Source organism: Arvicanthis niloticus, chromosome 26, assembly GCF_011762505.2.
Source record: "Arvicanthis niloticus isolate mArvNil1 chromosome 26, mArvNil1.pat.X, whole genome shotgun sequence".
NCBI classification, from domain to species: domain Eukaryota; kingdom Metazoa; phylum Chordata; class Mammalia; order Rodentia; family Muridae; genus Arvicanthis; species Arvicanthis niloticus.
The window spans coordinates 11,350,312-11,373,286 of NC_133434.1; the positions used below are offsets into that span (position 1 = coordinate 11,350,312).

The 22,975-nt window shown below is 41.7% G+C and overlaps 1 protein-coding gene across 2 annotated transcripts in view; it reads right to left on the bottom strand.

Annotated features, from left to right (window-relative positions):
* Arhgef12 (Rho guanine nucleotide exchange factor 12) overlaps positions 1–22,975 on the bottom strand; it is a 128,824-nt gene that overhangs the window by 51,383 nt on the left and 54,466 nt on the right. The window contains exons 4-8 of one of the 2 annotated variants that reach the window (XM_076924804.1): positions 21,897–21,953; positions 7,856–7,954; positions 7,031–7,080; positions 3,262–3,319; positions 1,076–1,254 (exon numbers count right to left, since the gene is read on the bottom strand). In XM_076924804.1, the coding sequence (XP_076780919.1) occupies positions 1,076–1,254; positions 3,262–3,319; positions 7,031–7,080; positions 7,856–7,954; positions 21,897–21,953 (443 nt within the window). The remainder of the gene's footprint in view (positions 1–1,075; positions 1,255–3,261; positions 3,320–7,030; positions 7,081–7,855; positions 7,955–21,896; positions 21,954–22,975) is intronic. The other variant, XM_076924805.1, reaches the window with a different exon arrangement.

A 22,975-nucleotide genomic window follows, 5' to 3' on the forward strand; every position in this document is an offset into this window, starting at 1 on the left:
TCTCAGCGCACCCCTCCATCTCAGCGCACCCCTCCATCTCAGTGCACCCCTCCATCTCAGTGCACCCCTCCATCTCAGTGCATCCTCCATCTCAGTGCATCCTCCATCTCAGTGCACCCCTCCATCTCAGTGCACCCCTCCATCTCAGTGCACCCCTCCATCTCAGTGCATTCCTCCCAGTGCACTTCCCAACCCCCTACTTCTTGCTCCAATTTGCAGTCCAGCCTGCCGGAAATCCTGAGACAACTCCCAACTCATCGCTCTTATTTTACAAATGTCTGTGTCTTCCTATTAATCATGTCCCCTCTCCCAGTGAAATAGATTCTTACCGCTTACTCAGTTACTTGTAAACTTGCTCACCGACTGTGAATACACAGATGAGCTTTTGTTAAGCCACCTCCCATCGAGGACCTCCTTAACTGGCACTAGCTAAACACAAGTCTTGCTTTTCTGAAAGTTCTGGTACTTTCTTGGCTCTCAGCTGTGCTTACTCTATCTTCCCCACCTGTCTGCTTTCCTCACCATGGCCACCAATATTATCCATCATAAAAGGCTAAATCCGAGCACAACCATTCTATGAAGATCCTCAACATCACAACTGGATGTTGTTCTCCTCCTTGAAAGCCTTGCACAACTCAGTATTTTGTCCCTGTGTCTATGTTCTGTCTCTCTCTATGGTTACTTACAGTCCTAACCTCCATCAATAAAGGCTGACTAAGCCTCCAGTCCACTGAGCAATATTCCAAGCACTAGAAACGCAACAGTACACAAAACAAACACACTCCTAGCTTCAAACAGCAGACACTGTCAGATGAGAAACGACTTTGAGCATAAGCTAAAAATATAACCATATCTCTGAGGCTTGTACACTGTTTTATTACATGGCAGGTGTCTAACAGTTCAACTAAATTTGCCGCAACAACAATTATTCCAGATAATTATGTAACTAATATAAATAAGTACATTCTTGAATCTTGAATGGAAGTTTACTAATCAGTTTAATACAGAAAATCCTTAATACAAAGCAAAGACATCTTTATATGACTGAGCATCTACAAAGATGTTCTGATCTTACCCCCATGAGCACAGGACTAGTGATTCTCTCCATATTCCCGGCTGCTCCAGGGGAATGAGGGGAAGTCATAATGGGAGACATATGTCCAATGACTGATGGTTCTACTTCAGAATCAGCAAGTGGAATCTGGGGCGACCCAGGTGGGCGTCCCTGGACAGTGAGAGCTACATAGGAACCAGCTTGAGGTGGGAAGAAAAAGAAAAAAAAAAAAAAGTAACACTGTTGAGAAACTTTTTTAAAAACTTTTTTCTCTTTATCTGAGGTAGTGAGGACTGTACCCAGGAAATGCATGCTTGTTGAGTGACTTATTCCCAAGGGAAATCTGCACCTTTTAATATATTTTTTATCTTAAGACAACCTAAGTTTCCCAAGATGACCTTGAACTCATTCTGCAGCAAGGTAAACTTTGAACTTGTGATGCTCCTGCCTCAGACTCCCAAGTGCTGGAATCACAACTATGCACCACAATGCCCAGCAAGCATACTTTGAAATAAGGCCTTTAGTCTTAATATTCTTGTAAGAAAGCCATTTATTCCATCTTACTCACCCATATGCTCACCTCGCTCTAGCTCTGTCTAGTCTTTAACTGGTTCAAAGGAAATCAAAATTCAATCACTCTGATAATGTTTGAAGTAAACATTATAAAGAAAGTCATAAGTAACCAGGTTTACATAAGCAATGAAAGACCGAGGACACAGTTTTTAAAAGAGGCCATCACTGGGGCCGGGGTGCAGTTGCATTTGTAGATGCTTGCCTAGAATGTGTGATGTCTTCAGTTCCAACCGCAGCATTGTATTATTCAGATATGAGGCTTATGCTTATAATATCAGCACTAGGAGGTCAAGACAATAGTATCAAGTTTTCAAGGCCAGCTATACAATGGGTTCGAGGCTACCCTAGGCTACATAGGACTCAATCTGAACCCCTACTCCAATCCTCAGCCCTTGAAAAAAACCTTAAAGGAATTCAGTTTACTAAGGCAGACATGGTATAACATACATGTAACTCCCATCACTCAAAAGGCTGAGGCAGGTCTCAAGCTCAAAGCCCACTCAGATTATCCAGGATGTCCTAGGCAAGCCTACCCAACCTACACTGTAGAGACCAGTTCACTGACCATGTAAAAGTCTGTCTTCTCAGGAAGAAAAATGAAGCGATCCTGCTTGGCTCAAAATAGCTCTCTTTTTTTAGAGTGTACTTACTATGAAATGATCTGACACAATCACGCATTCCTTTTCTGCTACGTTCCATTTATTTTCAGCTTTCTCTTTGCACTTTTATATTTCTTTAAAAACATGACAAATACCTAGCACCCAAGCCAGGCCAGAACAAAGAAACAGAGCTCCTTGGATGATGAGACATACAAATGTCTTTCTCTACGTCTGGAGCAACTGTCATGCTATCATCCATGTAAAGAATGACGCCATCACAAACACACAGCTTCTCTGTCCAGAGTGGGTGGAGCTAGAGAGTAGCAGTAAACTATAGCTGAGGGGGAGGAGGGGCCTGAGGACATCACTGAATCCCAATATCCCAAATATCTGCTCATTATCATCAATTAAAGACATAACTCACAAAAAACACTGAATCCTTACCTGAACCTGTAAAAACAGAGGAACTGGGGCCCTGCTAGTACTGGAGCTTGGCCTACCCCTGCCTTGCTGTTGGTTTGGAGAGGCGCCACCCACTTTGGACCCCACTGTTGTAACCTACAGGGCTGAACGGCTTGAATTTCACACCCATTTACTGATCTGAGGGAAAGGGACTGCACTACGTGAGTTCTAAAGTTCCTCTCAGGACACTGTCTGATTCTTAAGCTCCTTGCCGTCAGGTGACTGACTCATGTATCCTTTCACATAGATGTCCTGAAACAGGGAGCTGACACAAAATAATGACTAGTAAGTGTTTACCTTAGACCTTCTAATGGGGGTGAGGAGTGGAAAACACCAAGCTATGGGGTTAAAACTAGATCACAGAGCAAATAAAGTTTTATTGGCACTAAGCCATACGCATTCATTTACAGACTGTCCACTCAGGCTTTTGTTGTATAATAACAAGCTCCAGTAGTAATTATACAGCTCACAAAGCCTAATTATAGTTTGTATTTGGCCAGTTACAGAAAAATGCTTGGTGACCCCTGTTTTAACGGTTTGAGAAAACAAATTTAAAAAATAACATTCACCTACATCTGATTAGTTTCACCACCTCCAGATGATTTGAGTGAGTCACCAGAGTCCCATTCACCTGTAAGAAATTTTAAACAATATGCATCAGACAGAGCTAATTAAAACAACAGACACAGAGTGACTTCAGGACTGTGTACTATTATAATAAACACTTGGTCCAAAATTCATTTTTCCACTATATATTCAGCAACAAAATGAACTTAAAAACAAAGTAAGACCTTCTTTTAAAGGTGGTATACCTAGCCTGTGGCCACCTGGCTACAGCATCCTAGGATAGCTGAGAAGACAAGCCTAGTATACTTATAGATGACAATACATGTTGCAACATAAGAGAGACTGAACATCCATAATTTAAAGGAAACTCCAACTTAATCAACATGATAAATACAAAATATACTTGAAAATAGATTTACAAATCTTGCTATTGTTACTAGAGAGAGATGGCTCAGCAATTAAGAGAACTAGATTACTCTTCCACAGGATCCAGGTTCAATACCCAGCACCCACATGGTGGCCCATGACCATCTACATAACTCCAATTCCAGGGAGTTCCAATTCAATGCTCTCTCTGGTTTCCATGAGTTATCAGGCACAGATGTGGAGCACAGCATAAGGGAGGAAAAACATCCATACACATTTTTTTAAATTTAAGTTTTAAAAAAAGCCAACAACAAAACCTTCACATATTGTTAAACTACTCCAAAAAGATGTCTTTAGGGCTGGAGCTATAGCTCAGCTGGCAGAGCATTTGCTTAGCATGCGCAGGGCCCTGGGTTCGATTCCCAGCACTGCATAAACTGGGCATTGATGGTAAATGACTGTCATCTCAGCACAGAGGAGGAGGCAGAGGATCTACAGCATAAGGCTACCATAAACTGTACAACAGCCTATCAAAAAGCAAACAAAAATCTTTGCTTTTAATTACTAAGAGTTGAATGATTTTTCAAAACAACAATCAAAAGTAATAGTGTTGTGTAATAATACTCAATTTCCTTTTCATTTTTCAAACATGATGTGATCTTTACAAAGAAACTTAATTTTCAGAAAAATTGGGTATACAAATATTACCCAAGGTCTGCACTAAACAAAACAAATGAAGGTAAAACTATCAAACACAGATTTAACATTAATTTTACAGTTTTCTCATACAAGCAACACCAACTTAGAGTTGAAACCATCAGTGTAGGGAGCTGTGGAGACAACCCAGTCCACAGAATGCCTGCTGTACTAACCAAGCGTGAGGACTGGAGTCTGATCCCCAGAATGCATGTGACAATGCTAGGCACAGCATTAGGCACTTCCCATCAGCCCTGCTGCTGGGGAGACAGGGCAAGCCCTGGATTGCTGGCTAGCCAGCCCAGTCTAACAAACAAGTAGACCAATGAAAGCCTGTCTCAAAATTAGGTTAACAGCGCCTGAGGAACAGCACTGGCCTGCTTCTCTGGGTAAACATACACATGTACACGTGTGCTCATGAACACACACATATACAACATATGCACAAGACACACAAGGAAAAATACAGCAGTTTGCTCATCATGTCTCTCAGAGTCGTTGCTTCTAAGTATGGCATTTAAAAATTTTCAAGACCCCTTAGCATGCAAACATGGGCACAGATGCAAACTGCTTTCTTTTACCATAGACAGCTCTCAACATAGACACCTGTGAGCCTAGTGAAGCCAGCCTTTCTAACTGGTGTTCTTTGACACAGACTTACTCTGCAGATGGCCATGAGCTCCCGACTCTCCCAGATTGTCCTGAGTCCTGGGATTACAGTCAGGTACCCTGCTGCTTTAATCTAGTCTTTCCTAAAGCAATAGGGCTTTTATTTTATCCTCAGTTCATGTACACTTAGATGGTAGATTATGAGTTTTCAGTGTCTGACAAATCTCATGTGGCACATCTGTACACGTTATTTCCTTAGATAAATCCCTAAAAACAAACTGGTGGATTGAGGCTATACACTTGAAAACTTTAATTCATATTTACAATTTCTAATAAACGATTGTTTATAATTGTTGCTGAAGCCCATGAAAGAAGCCATTCTCCTGCATCTACTTTATGTCAGGTCTGAATCTTCACTCATTAAACTTCCTGATAGTGAAAAGCATTTTCATGTATCACTTTAATTTTTACTTCATCATCATCAATGACACTGACCCATGAGTAATTTACTTACTTCAATTACTTTACAGAACTTTCTGATGAAATTATTTGCTTACTTTTCTATATGAATTACTATTTTTCTTAATAACTTATTCACTTCATTTTTGTTGTTTTTTTCAGGCGGGGCCTGTAGTTCTGGAACCTGCTCTGTAAATCAGGCTGGCCTCAAATTTGTAGATGACCCTCCTACCCACTTTCCCAGTGCTGGACTGCAGATGGGCCCCACCAAGCCATTTAGTTGTTGTTGTTGTTGTTGTTGTTGTTGTTGTTGTTGTTGTAACTCCACAGTGCTCTTGGGCCGGGCAGACGGCACCGTGGGTAAGAGTGCTTGCTGCACCGTGGGTAAGAGTGCTTGCTGCACCGTGGGTAAGAGTGCTTGCTGCACCGTGGGTAAGAGTGCTTGCTGCACCGTGGGTAAGAGTGCTTGCTGCACACGTCTGGCTCCCTAGCATCCATATGAGAAAAGCCTGGTGCAGCTTCCCAGGCCTGCATGCCCAGGACCAAGGAGAGCTGGGAGGAGTTTGGAGAGGAAGACAGGAAGTAGAAAAGAAGGATTGCTGGGCCTTCATAACTGCAAGCCTAGTGGAGAGGGTAAGGGCACAGTGGGCAGCAAGTGAGAGATTTGGTCAGGGAATGAGGTGGGCACTGACAGAGGACTCCTGTTCTTCACACCTGTACATGTCACCTGCAACATGTAGACCTACATGTATGTATGCCACATGCGTGCTCTTTACAATAGAGACTACCATGCTGCTACTTCTAACTACTTTCAAGAATGTTCTCTTTACCTATATAATTACTTTTAGGTAATCAAATTATTCAACTAAATTATTCAACAGAAATTACTAGGAAATCTATTCCTCTTCTAATGATCAGAGTTCCCAGGGTCTGGGCTGGAGATGTAGCTCAGCCGGGAGACTGCTTGGCCATCAGGCATGAAGCCCAGGGCTTGCTCCCCAGGACCATCCCAATTACACATGGTGATGAGCATCTGTAATTCCAATACTTGGTAGGCAGGAAAATCAGAAGTTTCTGCGCAGCTGGGTACATGAAACCTTACCTCCAAACCGGAGTCCTCAAGGCCTGTTTCTGGTCTCCATTAAAACTAACTCAGTTAAACTAACTCAGTTAAAACTAACTAGGCTATGTCATCTCCTCTCACACATTACACTTCTTTCTCCCACTACTCGTCTTTCGCTTTTTTACTCTTTGTTGTTTCCCTGGTGCCGGAGAGCAAACCCAGGGCCTAACGTATACTAGGGACTCAATATCAGCTTCTCTGAAAAGTTCGTACCCATCAATAATCAGTTTGCAAGTAACCGCTAGCCAGCACAACCCTACCTGTACATTATCAGTATTTCTTGCTAACAGATTAATTTATATGGAAATGAGTTTTAAAAATTAGTTACTTTCCTACACAAGAACAAAGGTGGCTCCATTTATACAAGCATTTTATTGTATCTTTTAGTAAGGGGTAATGTTAACTTTAAAATAAATGAACTAAGTTTGTATAAAAGGCAGAGGGCTGGTTTTTTATAAAAAGCCAGGTGGAAATGCATGCCCTGCAACCCCACCATGACTTCCCCAACAGAAGTGGCTTTACCTTGATGATTCGATCACCTGTTTGTACTCCAGCACGCATGGCTGCTCCATCTGTGTAAGAAATGGATTGCTTAACATGTGATTCACTGATAAATCTTCCTTAAAGAGATGTAACACAGTTAAATCATAGGCTGTAAAGTATGGCAGACCTGAGTTCAAATCCTGCTTTTACTACCTACTGTTGTGTGAGTCAGACTTGGTTTGATTTTTTTACTTGAAGAATCAATCTCATCTATAAAGTGTTATCTTCTTTAATATAATATTATCTACCTGAAATTATAGAACCCAAAACAAAAGAATCCACTGTATGACAATAGCAAAAGATATGATAGTCATTTGTCAAGTGTCTATATCTCTTTGCTCTATCTCTGTTAAAATATCACTTTAATGCTACAAAAAAATCAAATTATAGAAATGTCTGTTAAGTGAAGCAGGGAAAACACCCAGAAATTGTGTGGTTTTGGTAGCTAAAGATGAACTGTTTACTTTCTATAAAGTCACCTGGGGCAAATTACTTTTATAACCCCACAGACAGACATAGCGTAAGAGTCCACATCGTGTAATCTGTATAATTCTATTCTAGGCAAGAAATGTCATTTTTGCTTTATCAGGCTTACTCTACTTGCTTCTCAGAGTCAAAACTTGGTTTTGTTTTTAAGACAGGGTCTCTCAATGCAGCCCCAGGTAGCCTGGAACTCATTATGTAGACCAAGCTAGCAGAAAAGTCAGAGATCAGAGATCCACGTGCCTCTGCCTTCCGAGTGCAGAGATTAAAGGCATATGCAACCATGCCTAGCAACAAAACTAGCTTTTTCAAATGCCTTGCCTTCTTTGACAGATTGTACGAAGACTGGATTGTCTCCACTGACTGTCAGCCCGAATCCATTGTCATCTTTCTGGATGATCACACAGCGTTGAACAAGACCTGCAGAACAACCACAGAGTAAAGGAAGGAAGAGAAAACAGAATAAAAGAATGATTATGCATTAGTGATGAACTGTTTTCTGTCTGGAAAAATAAAAGGTAACTCACAAAGCCCCTAAGAACACTAATCCCATAAAACAAATATAAGAACATCACAAAGCACCGTGGGTACCAGTGTCTGGTGGAGCAGAGTAGACTATCACAGACAGCTACAACAAACTGAAGAGGATGGATTTTGAGAGATTAGACAATTAAAAGGAAAGCCAGTTCTCAGCTATGCCATTAATTATAATATAAAATCCTCCCCCTAACTACGTGGTTTAACTGGTACTTAACCTAAGAAAATTGCTTATTATAGGCTCTTTGGTTAGAGACATCATATGGAAAATTCCAGAGAAAGCCAATGTTAATCTCAGAAAAATATACTCAAGAAAAGAGGTTGTTCAAAGGCATGAGGTATGCACAGAACACATGCATCCAGAGGGGAAGAATAAGGAGACAGTTCTACTCATGAAAAACAGAAAAGCAGAAGCAAGAGAGTTCATGTAAACTCAACTATTTCTCTAGCATGTACTCTGCTGATTCATTCTATCTAAAACAGTGAATGCCAACTGTGCCGGGAGATAAGAGAAAGGGGAGCCCTGCAGGCTACAGAACAGGCTGGGCAATTAGAGTGCTTACTGCTGTTCCCAGCTCTACTGTCAGGAGGCTCGCAATGCCTGTAACAGCAGCTCCAGGGGATCTGACACCCTCTTCTTGCCGCTACACACATGGGGCATATACTTATACAGCCATACACACACATACAGAAGAAAAAATACTTTAAAAAGAGAGAAAGAGGAACTCAAAAAAATAAAATAGTAATATCCCCGAGCAGAGTTGTCATTCATTCTCTCACTGGAGATGGCACCCGAAGACCCTGACCTGAGTCAGCGGAGACTCAGTGGATGTTTTCAGCTTTACAGACAGAGCAGCTCATCAAAAGCCAAAGTGTAGGAATGTAATATAGCACAAAGATAATGACGGTTAAAAAACAAAAGCTTCTGATGCATGAAAGATGTGGGAAACTGCCTATTAATGGTGCATTCTTGTCTCTCTATGCACACTCTAATATCAAACAGTGGAAGAACCAAATCTCCATATAGAAAGTATGAGTCTGAGCATGGACCTTACACAAAACAAACTTTAAAATGCTCTGATAGTTGAAGCTGCTTTCCCTACTTGCACAAATCTCTGGGCTTGAGCTCCAGAACTTGAGCAGGAATTGGGTGGGGTCATCACAAAAACAGGCCAAAGGCCTAATTATAAAACCATGGTGGTACCCACCTTTAATCCAGCCTCTGTCTGAAGACAGAGGAAAATCTAATGAGTTCAAGGCTAGCCTGCCTGGTCTACATAGGGAGTCTCAAGCCTTCTTTAAACACACACACACAAAAACTGTTTTTAAAAACTAAAAGTATGGGGCAGTGGTGGCGCACATCTTTAATCCTAGCACTCAGGAAGCAGGGGCAGCAGATCTCTGAGTTCGAGGCCAGCCTAGTCTACATAGTGAGTTTCAGGACAGCCAGGGAGGACTACAGAGAGAAACCCAGTCTCAAAACAAACAAATAGACAACAAAAAGAAAACTAAAAATATTTAGAAGAGATAGGAGAAAAATTCAAGACCTGAGAACAGTGGTTGTCAACCTCCCTGACGCTGAGACCTTTATACAGTTTCTCCTATCCTGGAGACCCCCAACCATAAAACTATTTTCGTTGCTATTTTATAAGTGCAATTTTAATGCTGTTACAAATTCACAAATCATTATTTAAAGATCTGATATTCAGGATATCTGATAAGCAACCTCTGTAGGGGTAGTAACCCACAGGCTGAAAACCATTGCCTTATGGGGCAAGCACTTATTTTATAAGACACAAACAAATTCTAAAGAAACTGTAGCAATGAAAAACAAGCCATACACAATGGAGCATAAAATCTAGTAAAAACTCTGTGTCCAGATAATACTTTAAAAGCCTCTCCTGAGGCTGCAGAGATTGCTCAGTAGTCTATAGAGCACTGGCTATTCCTGCAGACCTGTATTCAGCTCCCAGCACCCACCTGGCAGCTCAAGGCCTCCTGTAACTACAGTTCCCAGAGCATTAGACACCCTCTTCTGGCCTCCAAGAGTATCAGGAATAAATGTGGTGCACATATATGCATGCAGGCAAAGAATTCATTCGCATAATATAAAAATAACTTTTTGAAAAATAAATTTCTTCTTAAAAATCTACTTCAGTAAAAGCCATATTAGAAGGAATAGTTTATTGAACATAGGAAAGATATACCAATAGTTAAAAGGCACACGCAAAGGGACTTAACATCTACAGCATGCAGGAACGTCTGAGTTCAAACCAGAGTGGAGCTATACTACACAGCAATCAGAATGGCTAAAAAATGAGAAGACTGAGCACACCACGTGTCAGCAAAGATGAGGGGCAAATGGAATTCTCCACAGTGTTGGTGGGAGTGTACAAACTCTTGGAAAACAATTTGGAAACTTCCTATAAATGTAGGAAGAGACTTACATATGAAAAACCTCGCTGGGCGTGGTGGCGCACGCCTTTAATCCCAGCACTTGGGAGGCAGAGGCAGGCGGATTTCTGAGTTTGAGGCCAGCCTGGTCTACAGAGTGAGTTCCAGGACAGCCAGGACTACACAGAGAAACCCTGTCTCAAAAAACCAAAAAGAAAAAAGAAAAACCTCAAATGCCCATCAACAGATGAAGGGAGAACTTGTGGCACAGTCATACAATAAATACTTTCACACATACAGAAAACATGAATGGATAGCAGAAATATCATGCTAAATGCAGGAGTCCGCAAGCTACAATTCCAGCAAAGAACAAGAGAGGCTCAGCCAGGGCATCAGGAAGCAGATGAGCTATCACCCACCCAGAGAAAAGCAGGGACGAGCACGTGAGAGAGAAGCAGGAACTTTCGGGGTGATGCAAATGATCTAAGTCTAAATTAGCATAATGGTTACATGAGGATAATCAGCTGTCAAACTGTTTCAAACCACATAGTTTAAAAAGAGTGTAGCCTTATTTTTTGTAATAATACCCCAACAAAACAAGCTTCCAGCATTAAGAAACGTTGCAATCTTTCAATTCTCTTTACTACTAAGTAGTCAACAGTAGTCTTTTTTCATAAACTCACCAGTCATACAAAACACTAAACTGTAACACGGGCAGAATAAGAACAATCCATTAGAATTCAACCAAATGTCTAGGAATGTTTTGCCTACATGTATGTGTGTCTGTGTAATTCAAGCAATGCCCAGTGCCTACAGAGGCCAGAAGAACTTGAAGGTGGTCACTGAGCTGATATGTAAGAGTTTGGAATCGAACCTGGGTCCTCTAGAAGAGCAGTAGGTTCTCTTAACCACTGAGCCATCTCTCCAGCCTCCCACGTTGTTGCAAACCAAGAGGTTGTGACAGGAAGATGAGAAAGCTCAGAGCCAGCCTGGAATATATTCAAGACCTTAATTCCTGTTCCCAGTACCACCCAAAAAAGGAGGGAAAGTGGGATGTGAAGGAAGCTAAGGCACCGGGAATTTTGAGTTGTTAGGGGAGAGGATGCGCTCGGCATGTTTCACTTGTTGATTTTGCAGAGGAACTGGGCTTGGTTCCCAGCACTCACAGGGTAGTTTAAACCATACTTAATTATGGTTCAGGGGATCTATGATCTCTTATGATCCCTGATGGACACGAGGCACATATGTGATACACATGCAGGAAAAACACTCACACACATAAAATAAATCTAAAATGAAATAAAAAAAGAAGTAAACAGCATTTCATAAAAACTTTCTGAAGCCCGTGCTTGTTTTTAGAAATATAAATGAATATCTGTGGATTCCTCAACAGTTCTCAAAATTTCAAAATTGGTATTGTGACTTTAAAAATCAACTGCGCCAGGCAGTGGTGGCGCACGCCTTTAATCCCAGCACTTGGGAGGCAGAGGCAGGTGGATTTCTGAGTTCAAGGCCAGCCTGGTCTACAAAGTGAGTTCCAGGACAGCCAGGACTACACAGAGAAACCCTGTCTCGAAAAATACAAAATAAATAAATAAATAAATAAATAAATAAATAAATAAATAAATATTAAAAAATAAAAATCAACTGCTTCCTAGTTTTTGCATACTGTCTTACAAGATCTGAAAAACCCCAGATATTTTCTTCAACTGCTGTCTGTTAGTATTCTGTCTAAACTCCACCTCCACGCTTACCTGGCAACAGCCAGGTATGCTCCTCCCCACAATTACCTGGCAACCACCAGGTAGGCCTGGTCCACACTATAAAAGGGGCTGCTTGCCCCCTCCTCACTCTCTTACTCTTAATCTCTTACTCTCTTACCCTCTTGCCTCTTTGTCCCCTCCCCCCCTTCCTCTCTCTCCATATGGTCATGGCCAGCCTCTACTTCTCTTCTCTCTTATCCTTCCACCTTCTTCTCCCACCTTTGCCCTATCCCCTGAATAAACCTCCTCCCCCTTGGAACCGTGTGGTCTGGAGTGGTCTGTTATGAACTGCGGTCGGACTTCTAACAACTAACACTATCTGCATTACTTTTTGAGATAGTCTCTCACTGAACCCAGAGCTAAGCTTGCAGGAAGACCAGCTGGTCTAGGAGGCTCAGGTTATCCTGTCTCTGTCTCCTCAGCTTACAGTATGCTGATTTACTCCTGCCATTAATGTGAATGATCCTCAAGGGGGAACCCCTTTATGTTTCTGTGTCTGTTTTCGTTTTAAAACATGGTTTCAAGGTGAAGTGTGTAGCCAAGGCTAGCCTTGAACTCCTGATCTTCCTGCCTCTACCTCCAGAGTGCTGGGATTTCAGGTGTGTGCTACCATGCTTCAGCTACCGTCTGTTTAAACAAGGTCACTATCTTTGAATAGGTAAGACAGAAGGAAACTGTCAAGGAGGAGGGCTTCTTATTATATAGGCAGTTTTAGAAAATGAGACAACAGGAAGTCCCCAAGAAACAACTATCTTAAAAGGGTTCTTACCCGTCCAGCCCTGGAAGCTTTTCCCTGATCCCTTGGTACAAGATGGAGCCTCCAGACTCCCACTGCACCCTCTGTTTACTCCTAAGACTCATTAGTGCTCCACGCGAACAGGTATTTGCTTTTGTCTCCTCACTGTTATATGCCCCAAGGGAAAGGAAGGATGCCTAGTTCTCCTTCCCTCGGAACCTGGTGTACAGTCTACCTGGGGCAAGAATAAATTCTTTAAAATTTGATTAAATAATTAATAAAATTCCAAAAAAGCAGAAGAGTCTCAAAATGGACAGAAGCTCAGAAAGGACAGATGGGGAAAAAAACAAAGTGCCCACCTACCGTGCATGCACCTAAAGATGGGTGAGGTCCCATATACCAGGCTCTGCAGAAGATGCAGAGTCTGCTTCCTTCTGTTTAAGTGATTCTACTTGACACTTCCTCTTTAATTTTTGTTTTGGATTTTTAAGTTGTCAGGGTTTTTGTGTGTCTGGGTTTCAAAAGAATCAGGCCATTTCCAGTATGTCTGTCTCTCTGTGTCTGTCTGTCTGTCTGTCTCTCTCTCTCTCTCTCTCTCTCTCTCTCTCTCTGCTTCATGGTTGTAGGTAAAGATGTGAGATCTCAGCTACTGTTCCAGTTACCCCCTGGCTGCTACACTCCCACCATGAATAGTTCTGAACTCTAACCCTGTGAAACTGTAAGCCCCGGATGGTCTCTCTCTTTTATGAGTTGCCTTGGTCATGGTACCTTCTCAGGACAATAGAAAGGTAACTAAGGTACACACCCTCTGCATTATCAGTTTAGTGAGCGTCTGGCTACTTGTTATTCAGCACAAGGATGTAGGTGGCTGTGCGAGATGCAGAAGTACCAGGAGCTGCTGTACTGAAAGAGCTCAGACTCAGCAGCATGGACACTAAAATAAGGTTAGAACAATGCAGATATATGACAAGCTAGCAGAATGTAACGGATTATTTAGAGGGTGCAAAATAAAAATAGAATCCTAACTCCAAAACAGACATTTTTCTCTCATGTGCGGTGATAAAGGCCTATAATCCTGGCACTGGGGAGGTGTAGGGAGCGGGAGGATCAGGAGTTGCAACCCAGGCCCAGCTACAGAGTGAATCTGAGGCCAGAGAGGACTACATGAGATATTGTCTGAACAACAATTATAAACTAAACAAACAAAAGTCCCAAACCATCAACTCTAGCATTCATTTCAAGTCTTCTGGTTTCTACCACATTCAGTCTTGCTGTTTAATCTCTTACTATGAAGTTTATACATCATACAAACACTGGATGAGTTTATAAGGCCGCTCACTATCTCTTAGGTTAAGAGCTATATTCTAGCATCTTCTATGAGGACAGGTAGATATTCAACAAAGAAAAAGTAATAAAGTAACCCTGACTGAAGCCCTTGACTGAAGCCCTTGACTGAGTAGTGCTGTCTCCCCCTTGTTCAAGGTTATTACATAAAGGGTTGTTTTGGTTTGTTTTTCCCTCATGGCAATCCACTTGGACTGGACAGCTAGTAAGTATAAATCTCTACATGTACTTATCAAAGAGTGCTGCAATGCATCTTTCTGTATTAGTCTGCAGATGGCTGCAAAGTCCAGCCTCCTGTTATCTTTGTATTCCTTTCCATAATGTCTGCATATGACAGGTGACCAATGACACTAAATAAAACCAGGGTTTTTTTGTAATGAGAACATCTATGTTTAAAATAAATTTAGATTATTTTTCTTATCTGAATTTAAGTTGGGCATTTGGTATAGCAGGTAATGCTAGAATTCAGGAGGCTGGACAGAAGGATTGCAAGTTCAAGGCAACTTGAGTTACAAAGTGAAGAAATCTTGTCAATAAAGAAAGAAGGGAGGAAGAAAGAGAGAGAGAGAGAGAGAGAGAGAGAGAGAGAGAGAGAGAGAAGTCAAAAAAAAAAAAAAAGAGTCAACAGATAAAGTTGCTTGCTCCAAGACTGAGAATCTGAACTCGATCCCTGGAACCCACATGGTAGAAGAACTGGCTCCTAGGAACTGTCCTCTGACCTCCACAGCCATACTGTGGTTACACACACAAACACTAACACACACACACTTTTTTAAATTTACTATGGGGCTGAAGAGATGGCTTAGAGGTAAAGCATCCTTGTTGTTCAATCAAGAAGAGGAGAGCTTGAATCCCAGTACCCCCATCACAATCACATATAATTACATTTTCAAGGAGTCCAATGCTTTCTTCTGGCCCCTGTGAGCACCTCCACTCATGTGTACACATGCTCACACAGACACAAACAAAATAAAGACAAATCTTAGAAAAAATAAGAGTAATAAAAAAATTAAGTCTGAATTTATTTTCCACAAAGGAAATTTAAATACCACTCAACCATTTTTAGTAAGAAAAATCATAGCCCTGAAGAGTATTCACAGTAGAAAAACAACTCAAGGGCACATTAGTGAAGGATGATGTGCCTGGCAAAATTCCAACTATAACAATTTAATTCCCTATCTGCCCCTAACTAAAGCCTCTACTGACCAAGGTTTTCTCATTTCCTGTCCTGCTATTTCTTCTCAAAGCTGATCAGCTGGTATGAGGCTTATCTTCCCAATGAAGTATAGATACTCTATCAAATTTACACACACACACACACACACACAAAACACACACACACATATATATATATATATAATCCTTTCCTAAGTTGAATTCTGTCACAATAACAAAGAACATGGGTTTCTGACATAACAATGCAGATGGAGGAGGAGAAGAAGGAAGAGGAGGAGGAAGAGGAGGAAGAAGAGGAGGAAGAGGAGGAGGAAGGGGAGAAGGGGAAGAAGGGAGAAGGGAGAAAGGAGAAAAGAGGGGGGAGGGGGAGGGGGGAGAGGAAGAGGAGGAAGAAGCCGCAGCAGTGGTAGTGCTTTCTGTTTGCTTGTTTTAAGATTGGTCTTGTCAGGTGACCAGGAAGTCAGCTTTGCCTTCCCTGTCTGTGGTCCTCCTGTGTTGGGACTGACAGAGCATGCTCCCATGCCCACTCAACAGGTGACTACCAGTGAGAGCATTTTCCAAGTTGAAGAAACGTAATGCTTTTCAGGGGGAAAAAGAAGTAGCAATAAGAGGTCTGAAAACTGTTCAGAAGGTTTTCTCGAGTTTTACTATAAATATATTTCTGAAAAGGACTACATCTACAGAACCAGATATTAAATTTAAAGAAAATGAAGTGTTAAACATGTAAGGCAATATGCTAAGCCTTCTATACTCCATTTGCTTTAAAAAGCATACATTAGTCTTTCTTCACCTTTTATTTTATTGCATGACCAAACTTCTCTAAGTCTCACCTCTTAAGAATTAGCTGCAGGGAAGGGTGTGGAGAAAAACCATGTGCACCCTAATAAAAACAGCTCAGGTTTCAACTGCTGCCAGACATACGTGTTTTATGAGTAAGACCTCAGATAATCCTTTGATTAAGAAGCTTCTGCATTCTAAACGCACAAGGCTGCCAACAGTAGAAACCTCAAGCTCCAAGTACACTGACTTCATTCTTTTAGATGCCCACCAGAAGCAAATCCCTTTTCTAAGTTCCATTTTCTTCTCTACAGTCTCTTGGAAGAAAAGAGCCAATTAAGATGAGTCAAGATTTTATACCATCAATTCTCTCTACTAAAATACATCATCTTGATTTCAACAATCATTCATTCAAAACTCACTTCCAGAGAGTATGGCATCATGGGGTTTGCAAGCACAGAGTCAGATGCCAAAGTTCAGAAACAACAACCGTAGCTGGGTGACCCTAAAAGCAATGTGAGGGAGGCAGTGGTTTAATTGACAAATCTGTGTGTTGTTGTCTGTCTATAACGTTCTGAAGTACACAAATAATGCAGAATGGCTAAATGTAGCTAATTAATCAAAATTTTCCTTCACATGGTTATTATTCTGGTACTAGTTCTTCATCCACTCTTCTTAAAGCTAAAGACTAACACATCTTCGGAAGGCACGAGGGACAAAGCTATCTAGAACTTACTCCTTGTCTCTAACTAGATGTCTCAGTGCCTGAACTGAGCTTGCAAGATACAGGACTGGGAAGTGCAGAAGGAAACTTAAGCACTCAAGGCGACAGGAAGTGAGCAAAGAGGGCCAAGCCTGGTACTCTAAGGAGGACAGGGTGTAAACGAAGTACAGCATATTCCAATAACTACGTGTGCCGCGCTAGCAAGTGAACAAGCACATCCGTTATTTTAGTAATATTAATCTGACAAGTCAAAACAGACCACAGAAGAATAGAGAAAAGGAGGTGAATCAACATGAGACTGAAGTGACACAAAGTTATGAATCTACAGCTGGATGTGGTGGGAGAGCCTTTAATCGCAGCCCTTGGAGGCAAAGGCAGGCAGATCTGGGTTTGAAGGCCAGCCTGGTCTACAGAGCAAGTTTCAGGACAGCCAGAACTACACAGAGAACCCGTCTTGAAACAAAACAAAACAAAATTTAAAAAAAAAAAAAACCAAAGCTCTGAGTCTATTAAATAAATAGTATGATGATGTGGTGAACACTAAAGAGGGAAGCGGGGCTGGAACCACAGAAGGAAGAATAAAAATGACAGTGAAAGAGGTTAGACTAGGTGGTGCATGGGAGGGAAGGACAATGGGATACAGTGACAAGGTAAGGAATGTAACACCATCCTTAGCTACTCCGAGAGTTTAAAGGCAGCCTACATAAAACCCTCTGAAGGACTTTTTCTCAAAAAACATGGGATGGCAACAGAGCTCAGTTGATAGTTTTTGTAATGCAAACATGAGGACCTGATTTTGATCCATAACACCAACATAAAAGCAAACACAGCACTATGGTGCACATCATGATTCCAGTGCAGGGTATAGAGTCAGGATGACCCATAAGGCTTGTTTAGCCAAACAACCTAGCTGAGTTGGTGAGCCCCAGGTTCAGTGAGACCATGTCTCAAAAAACAAAGGTAAAAACCAAACAAAAAGCAACACCCCACATCCACATGTGCACACACAGGAGCATGAGTGCACACACACATATATACACATATACATACATACACACACATACACACACACACAGGAGCACAGACAAACACACATGCACACACACACACACATACACACGAGATAATGGGCACACACACATGCACACACATATAAAAACCTGTAGGGATAAAGTGAACTGACAATCAAGTAAACAGAAAACCCAATAACCAGGAGGAAAAAAAAAAATCAGATCAAAGAAGTGTTACAGAAGACAAGACATCAGCACTGCCTGAGTGGCTCAGGAGGAGGTGTACACAGACGACAGCAGGCTCTCAAGCACAGTATCTTGGGTCACCTTTAAGACAATATGAAGCCAGACTTCAAGTGAATGAAAGAGTGAGCTAGGAGAGCATGCAAGGCCCGTGTACAACATTCTTCCCAAGGCTGGGGACAGAGAGGACAGTAAGTTGGGTGGGGGTAAGAGTCAAACCAACAACTCTCCTGTTAAAGATGTGAAAAACTTGAATGAGAGAAATGCATGAAATTTCAAAATTACTCTCTGAAATACATAAACCATATCTAAGTACAAGATGGCCATTCCTTACCCAAAAATTTGAACTCTGAAATACTCCAAAAAGCTGCAACATGTTGAATGCCAGCATGATGTCACAACGGAAGCTCCACAGTAACTCCATGTGGTGAGCCTTCGTCAAGCCAGCCAATGTTATTAAAAACACTACACCCTCAGACTATCTCTATTTAGTACATATACTATGGATGAAATAAAAGCAAAGGACTCCCTACAAATGCATTGTTTATATTCTAGTATTTCAAAACCCAAAACACATCTGGTTCAGTTTGGTTCTCATATGGTCTAAATGTTCATATCCTTTCAAAAGCTGTACATTGCTGCCCTAACTCCTAATGTGACGATATCTAGAGGCGGGCCTTTGAAGGTAGCTAGTTAGAAGAGATGACAAGGGTGAGACTCTCATAACAGAATTAGAAGTCAGTCTGTGTCTCCACCCCCACACCCCTTCTCTCTCTCCAGAAGGTCTATGTGAAGGAGAGGAAGAAGGCAGCATTCTACAACCTCAGCAGCCTCTCCTGTATGTGTCAGACTTCCAGCTTCTAGAACCCTCAAAAAATGACACTCTGTCCTGTAAGCACATGGGCCAAGGCACACATGCCACACAAGTCATTTTGCTATGGCAGCACATGTGGTCTAAGATGGCTTCTAAGGGACATGACTGATTCTTACACAGATTCCCTCATACCCTTCAGTAACCCACAATGGTCTTCATTACAATATTAGAGATATACCTATCATCCCAGTACTCAGGAAGTTGACACAGAAGAGCTGTGTTGGGCCAATCTTGGACCACAAACTAATTTCACGGCCAGCCAGAGTCACATAGCAAGACTCTGTCTCACAATAACAACAAACCCAGGCATAATGGGGTATACTTGTAAGCCCAACACTCAAGAGGCAGAGGCAGAGATCAGGAACTGAAGGCCAGACAGGGAGGGATGGAGATACATACATACATACACACACACACACATACATACATACATACATACATACATGTGCACACCTGTCTCCAAAAAAGCTATATACAACAGAAAACCGAGCACACTAAAGTTACAACTCAGAAAATATGCCCATAAAGGTACGGGGGACAAACAGGACACTGGCGAGGCTACCCTGACATGCTGTGCAAGGGAAGTTTCTACAAAGCAACCCTTTTGCTTTCCTCTTCAATCAGCAGTCAATCTAACCCGCAAAGCAACTCTAAGAATGACGAAATAAGTTTGAAATTTTTTGAGCGACATCTGTACTGAGCACTCAAGAACTTTATCCAAGAGAAGAGAATGTCCTCTCTCCACAGCTTGAGGTGGGCTGATAACAAAACCCTTGCGGAGCAGAATGTCCCTGGTCGCTAGGACTCTCCTCAGTCACGTACATCTCCAAACTCCCCTTGGCTCCCTAGAGCATGTTCTTCACCTAAGCTAACTGCACAGCCTAAAGCAGCTCTCCCCACACACAGTCACGGTGAGAGAGGCGTGCTAGCTGTCACACTTAACTCATCCCTCAAATGAGGGCTTACTGGGAACTCCTAGTTCAATTCCTCCAACAACCACCACCAAAAAAAAGATGTTTCAAGGGTTCTCAGGGGACAGATATACTGAGAAGCAGGCCTGCTCCCTGAGCACAGTGGATGCTTCTGTCACTACCAAGCCATGTCTGGACTAGTATAGAGCTCCTTGTTCTAAGGAAAATATTAGTACAGTATTTTCTGTCAGATTCCTAGATCATTAATCCTCATCCAACATGAACGAGCTCCTACACACGGCGATCAAGGTGAACCCCAGCACTGAGATGGCTGCTGAGAAGAATGGAGACACACAGATAATGTCCACAGTCCTCAGCAAAGAAAAAGACAGGAAGCACCTTAGCTGCAACAGAAACACGGACTATTAAACACTACTTCAGAGGAAAGAGAAGCATAAACTCAGCCTGTCACGAGGCCTGGCAAACATTTCCTTTTGACTACACAACAGAGAGAAGCATGTGAGCGTGGACCTAACACAAGTGTAAGTGTTCGGAACCAAGCATTAAGGCTCCGTGCTACTAAGTCCGATCAGCAGGCATCAATGTCCGAATGTTCTCAGGAGGGACAATTAATTCCATACATTTTCCTCCTCATACAGTGACAAGGAAGACCAGACCCACTGAGCAAACTTCCATCCGATGGACCATGGCCCTGGGAGAGAAGACTTCATCGGCTCAGTCTTCAGTCAAAGTTTTTAGTCAACGCCTCACCTCCTTACTCACTTGCCTTATTAGCTAACTAACTAACTAACTAACTAGGTAGAAGCAGGGTGTGCTGGTGCAGGCAAGTCATCCCAGCACTCGGGAGGCAGGGGCAGGAGGACACTGCAAGTCTAAGGTCAGCTGAACTATACACAGTGTGTTCAGGTCAGTCTGCACAGTGAAACCATATTCCAAAAAGTTTTAGAAAAGCAAAGAGGAAAGCTCTATGGACTTCATACCCAGTCTGTCATATTTACGCAGCCAGGAGAGTCTGGAAATACTCCATTTTTATCATGCGCTAGAAAAGCTTGCCGGGCGGTGGTGGCGCACGCCTTTAATCCCAGCACTTGGGAGGCAGAGGCAGGCAGATTTCTGAGTTCGAGGCCAGCCTGGTCTACAGAGTGAGTTCCAGGACAGCCAAAGCTATACAGAGAAACCCTGTCTCGAAAAACCAAAAAAAGGAAAAAAAAAAAAAAAGAAAAAAGAAAAAAGAAAAAAAGCTCAGCGTTCAGGTTAAACTTAGTGTTAATGAAGATTATTTTTAAAGGTATTTTGAAATTTTCCTATTAAAAGTAAGTCTCACTAAAACTTCCAGAAGGCATAAATGTTTTAAGCCTGAAAATAAAATACTTAAAAAATTTGCAATTAGAGATACATTTTATAAGAATGACTTTTCCAGGTGATAAATCAATTAAAAATTAAATAAAAGATAAAACTTCAAAGAACTGCTAACACACACAAATGATGTCACTTCCTGTAAGAATAGGAAGTGACTGAGCTGCTTAAATTCTACTTAATTCAAAACCTGCGGATGAGACCAGAGAAGCAGCCAATAATTCAAGGCCCATAGTTGCTATTCAGGGAGACTGACCCCACTTTCCTAAGATAAACAAGGAGGAACCAGGTAACACGGCCTACTCTGAACCTGCTATGTTAGTTTCTAGAGATCTTATGCTTCCATATCACAGCCACACCGAACCCCAGGCTCCCTTTCCCTGCAGGAGATCATGCCATGCAGAGCAGACAAGAAAGGCTGCAGTTACCAAAACAAAATGAGACAGCATGAAGCAAGCTGCAGAGGTGCAAGGCCGTATCAGCTACATCAGCTTACCATAGATCTCGGATCTACTCTCCTCTGAACTAGACTTTGTCTTCTTGGAGGAGCTATCTGCACAAGAGCGGGAGAAAAGGAGAGATATAGAAAATATGGAGACCAATGTAAGGGGGAAATTTCATGGGGATAAAAGAACGAGTCATGATCAAGTTAAATCGTGCAAACATGAAGTATGAACATCACAGATGACAGCACTTAGAACAGTCATGAACAGCACAGGTGATGAATGACATATTTACAGATTATGGAAGAAAAGAGTGCAATAAAAAATACAAACAAAATAACAGGTGAATGGTCGACACAATGTATCATCTGATAACTAACTGTAGAGAGGAAAACAGCACTGAAAAGGTCATTCAGCTCCCCGAGAAGGGCCCGATCTCTGTGGAAATGGGCACTTCACAGACAAGCCTACAGAATATCAAGACTAGTAAGACTACAGCAGTGAAACCTGTGGCCATTATTAAAGACAGTAACTAGCTATAGAAATAACTAAGAGCCTCAGGCCCACGACCTGGATCCTGAATCGCAGAAGTGCAGCGCTCTCTCTTCACAGAGACCTGTGACATGTTATGGCTCCCACCACACCACCAAAGCCGGCCAAACTATTAATTTCTTTACCACAACACAAGATGCAAAGCAAATTATTCATTGCTAACTTCCTAGTTTTTCCCTCTTAAATGCTTACAATACTTGTTCAAAGTTAAGAAAACTATTCTAAAAGTATGAAATATTTCAATTTTTCAGACAAAAATATTCTATTAAATATTTAAAATTACATTTCTAACTAAAAATGTCTTTAAACGATGTAATTATCTATCTCAGATTGGTGTGTTGTTTATCTTTTGTCACAGGGACATACAACTAAACAAAATAATACTTGCTCAAAGAACATATGTAAATATCTAATAAAAAAAACTATTAAGCACTATCTACAAAGCAAACACTGAGATTACATGGGGAAAGGAAAAGCCAGCAGAATTCAATCATGTGCACAACATTAAGAATATAAATTGTATTGGCCAACATGAAAATTCTAGGGACAATTAGCACGACAGAAGCTAATTGACCACCGA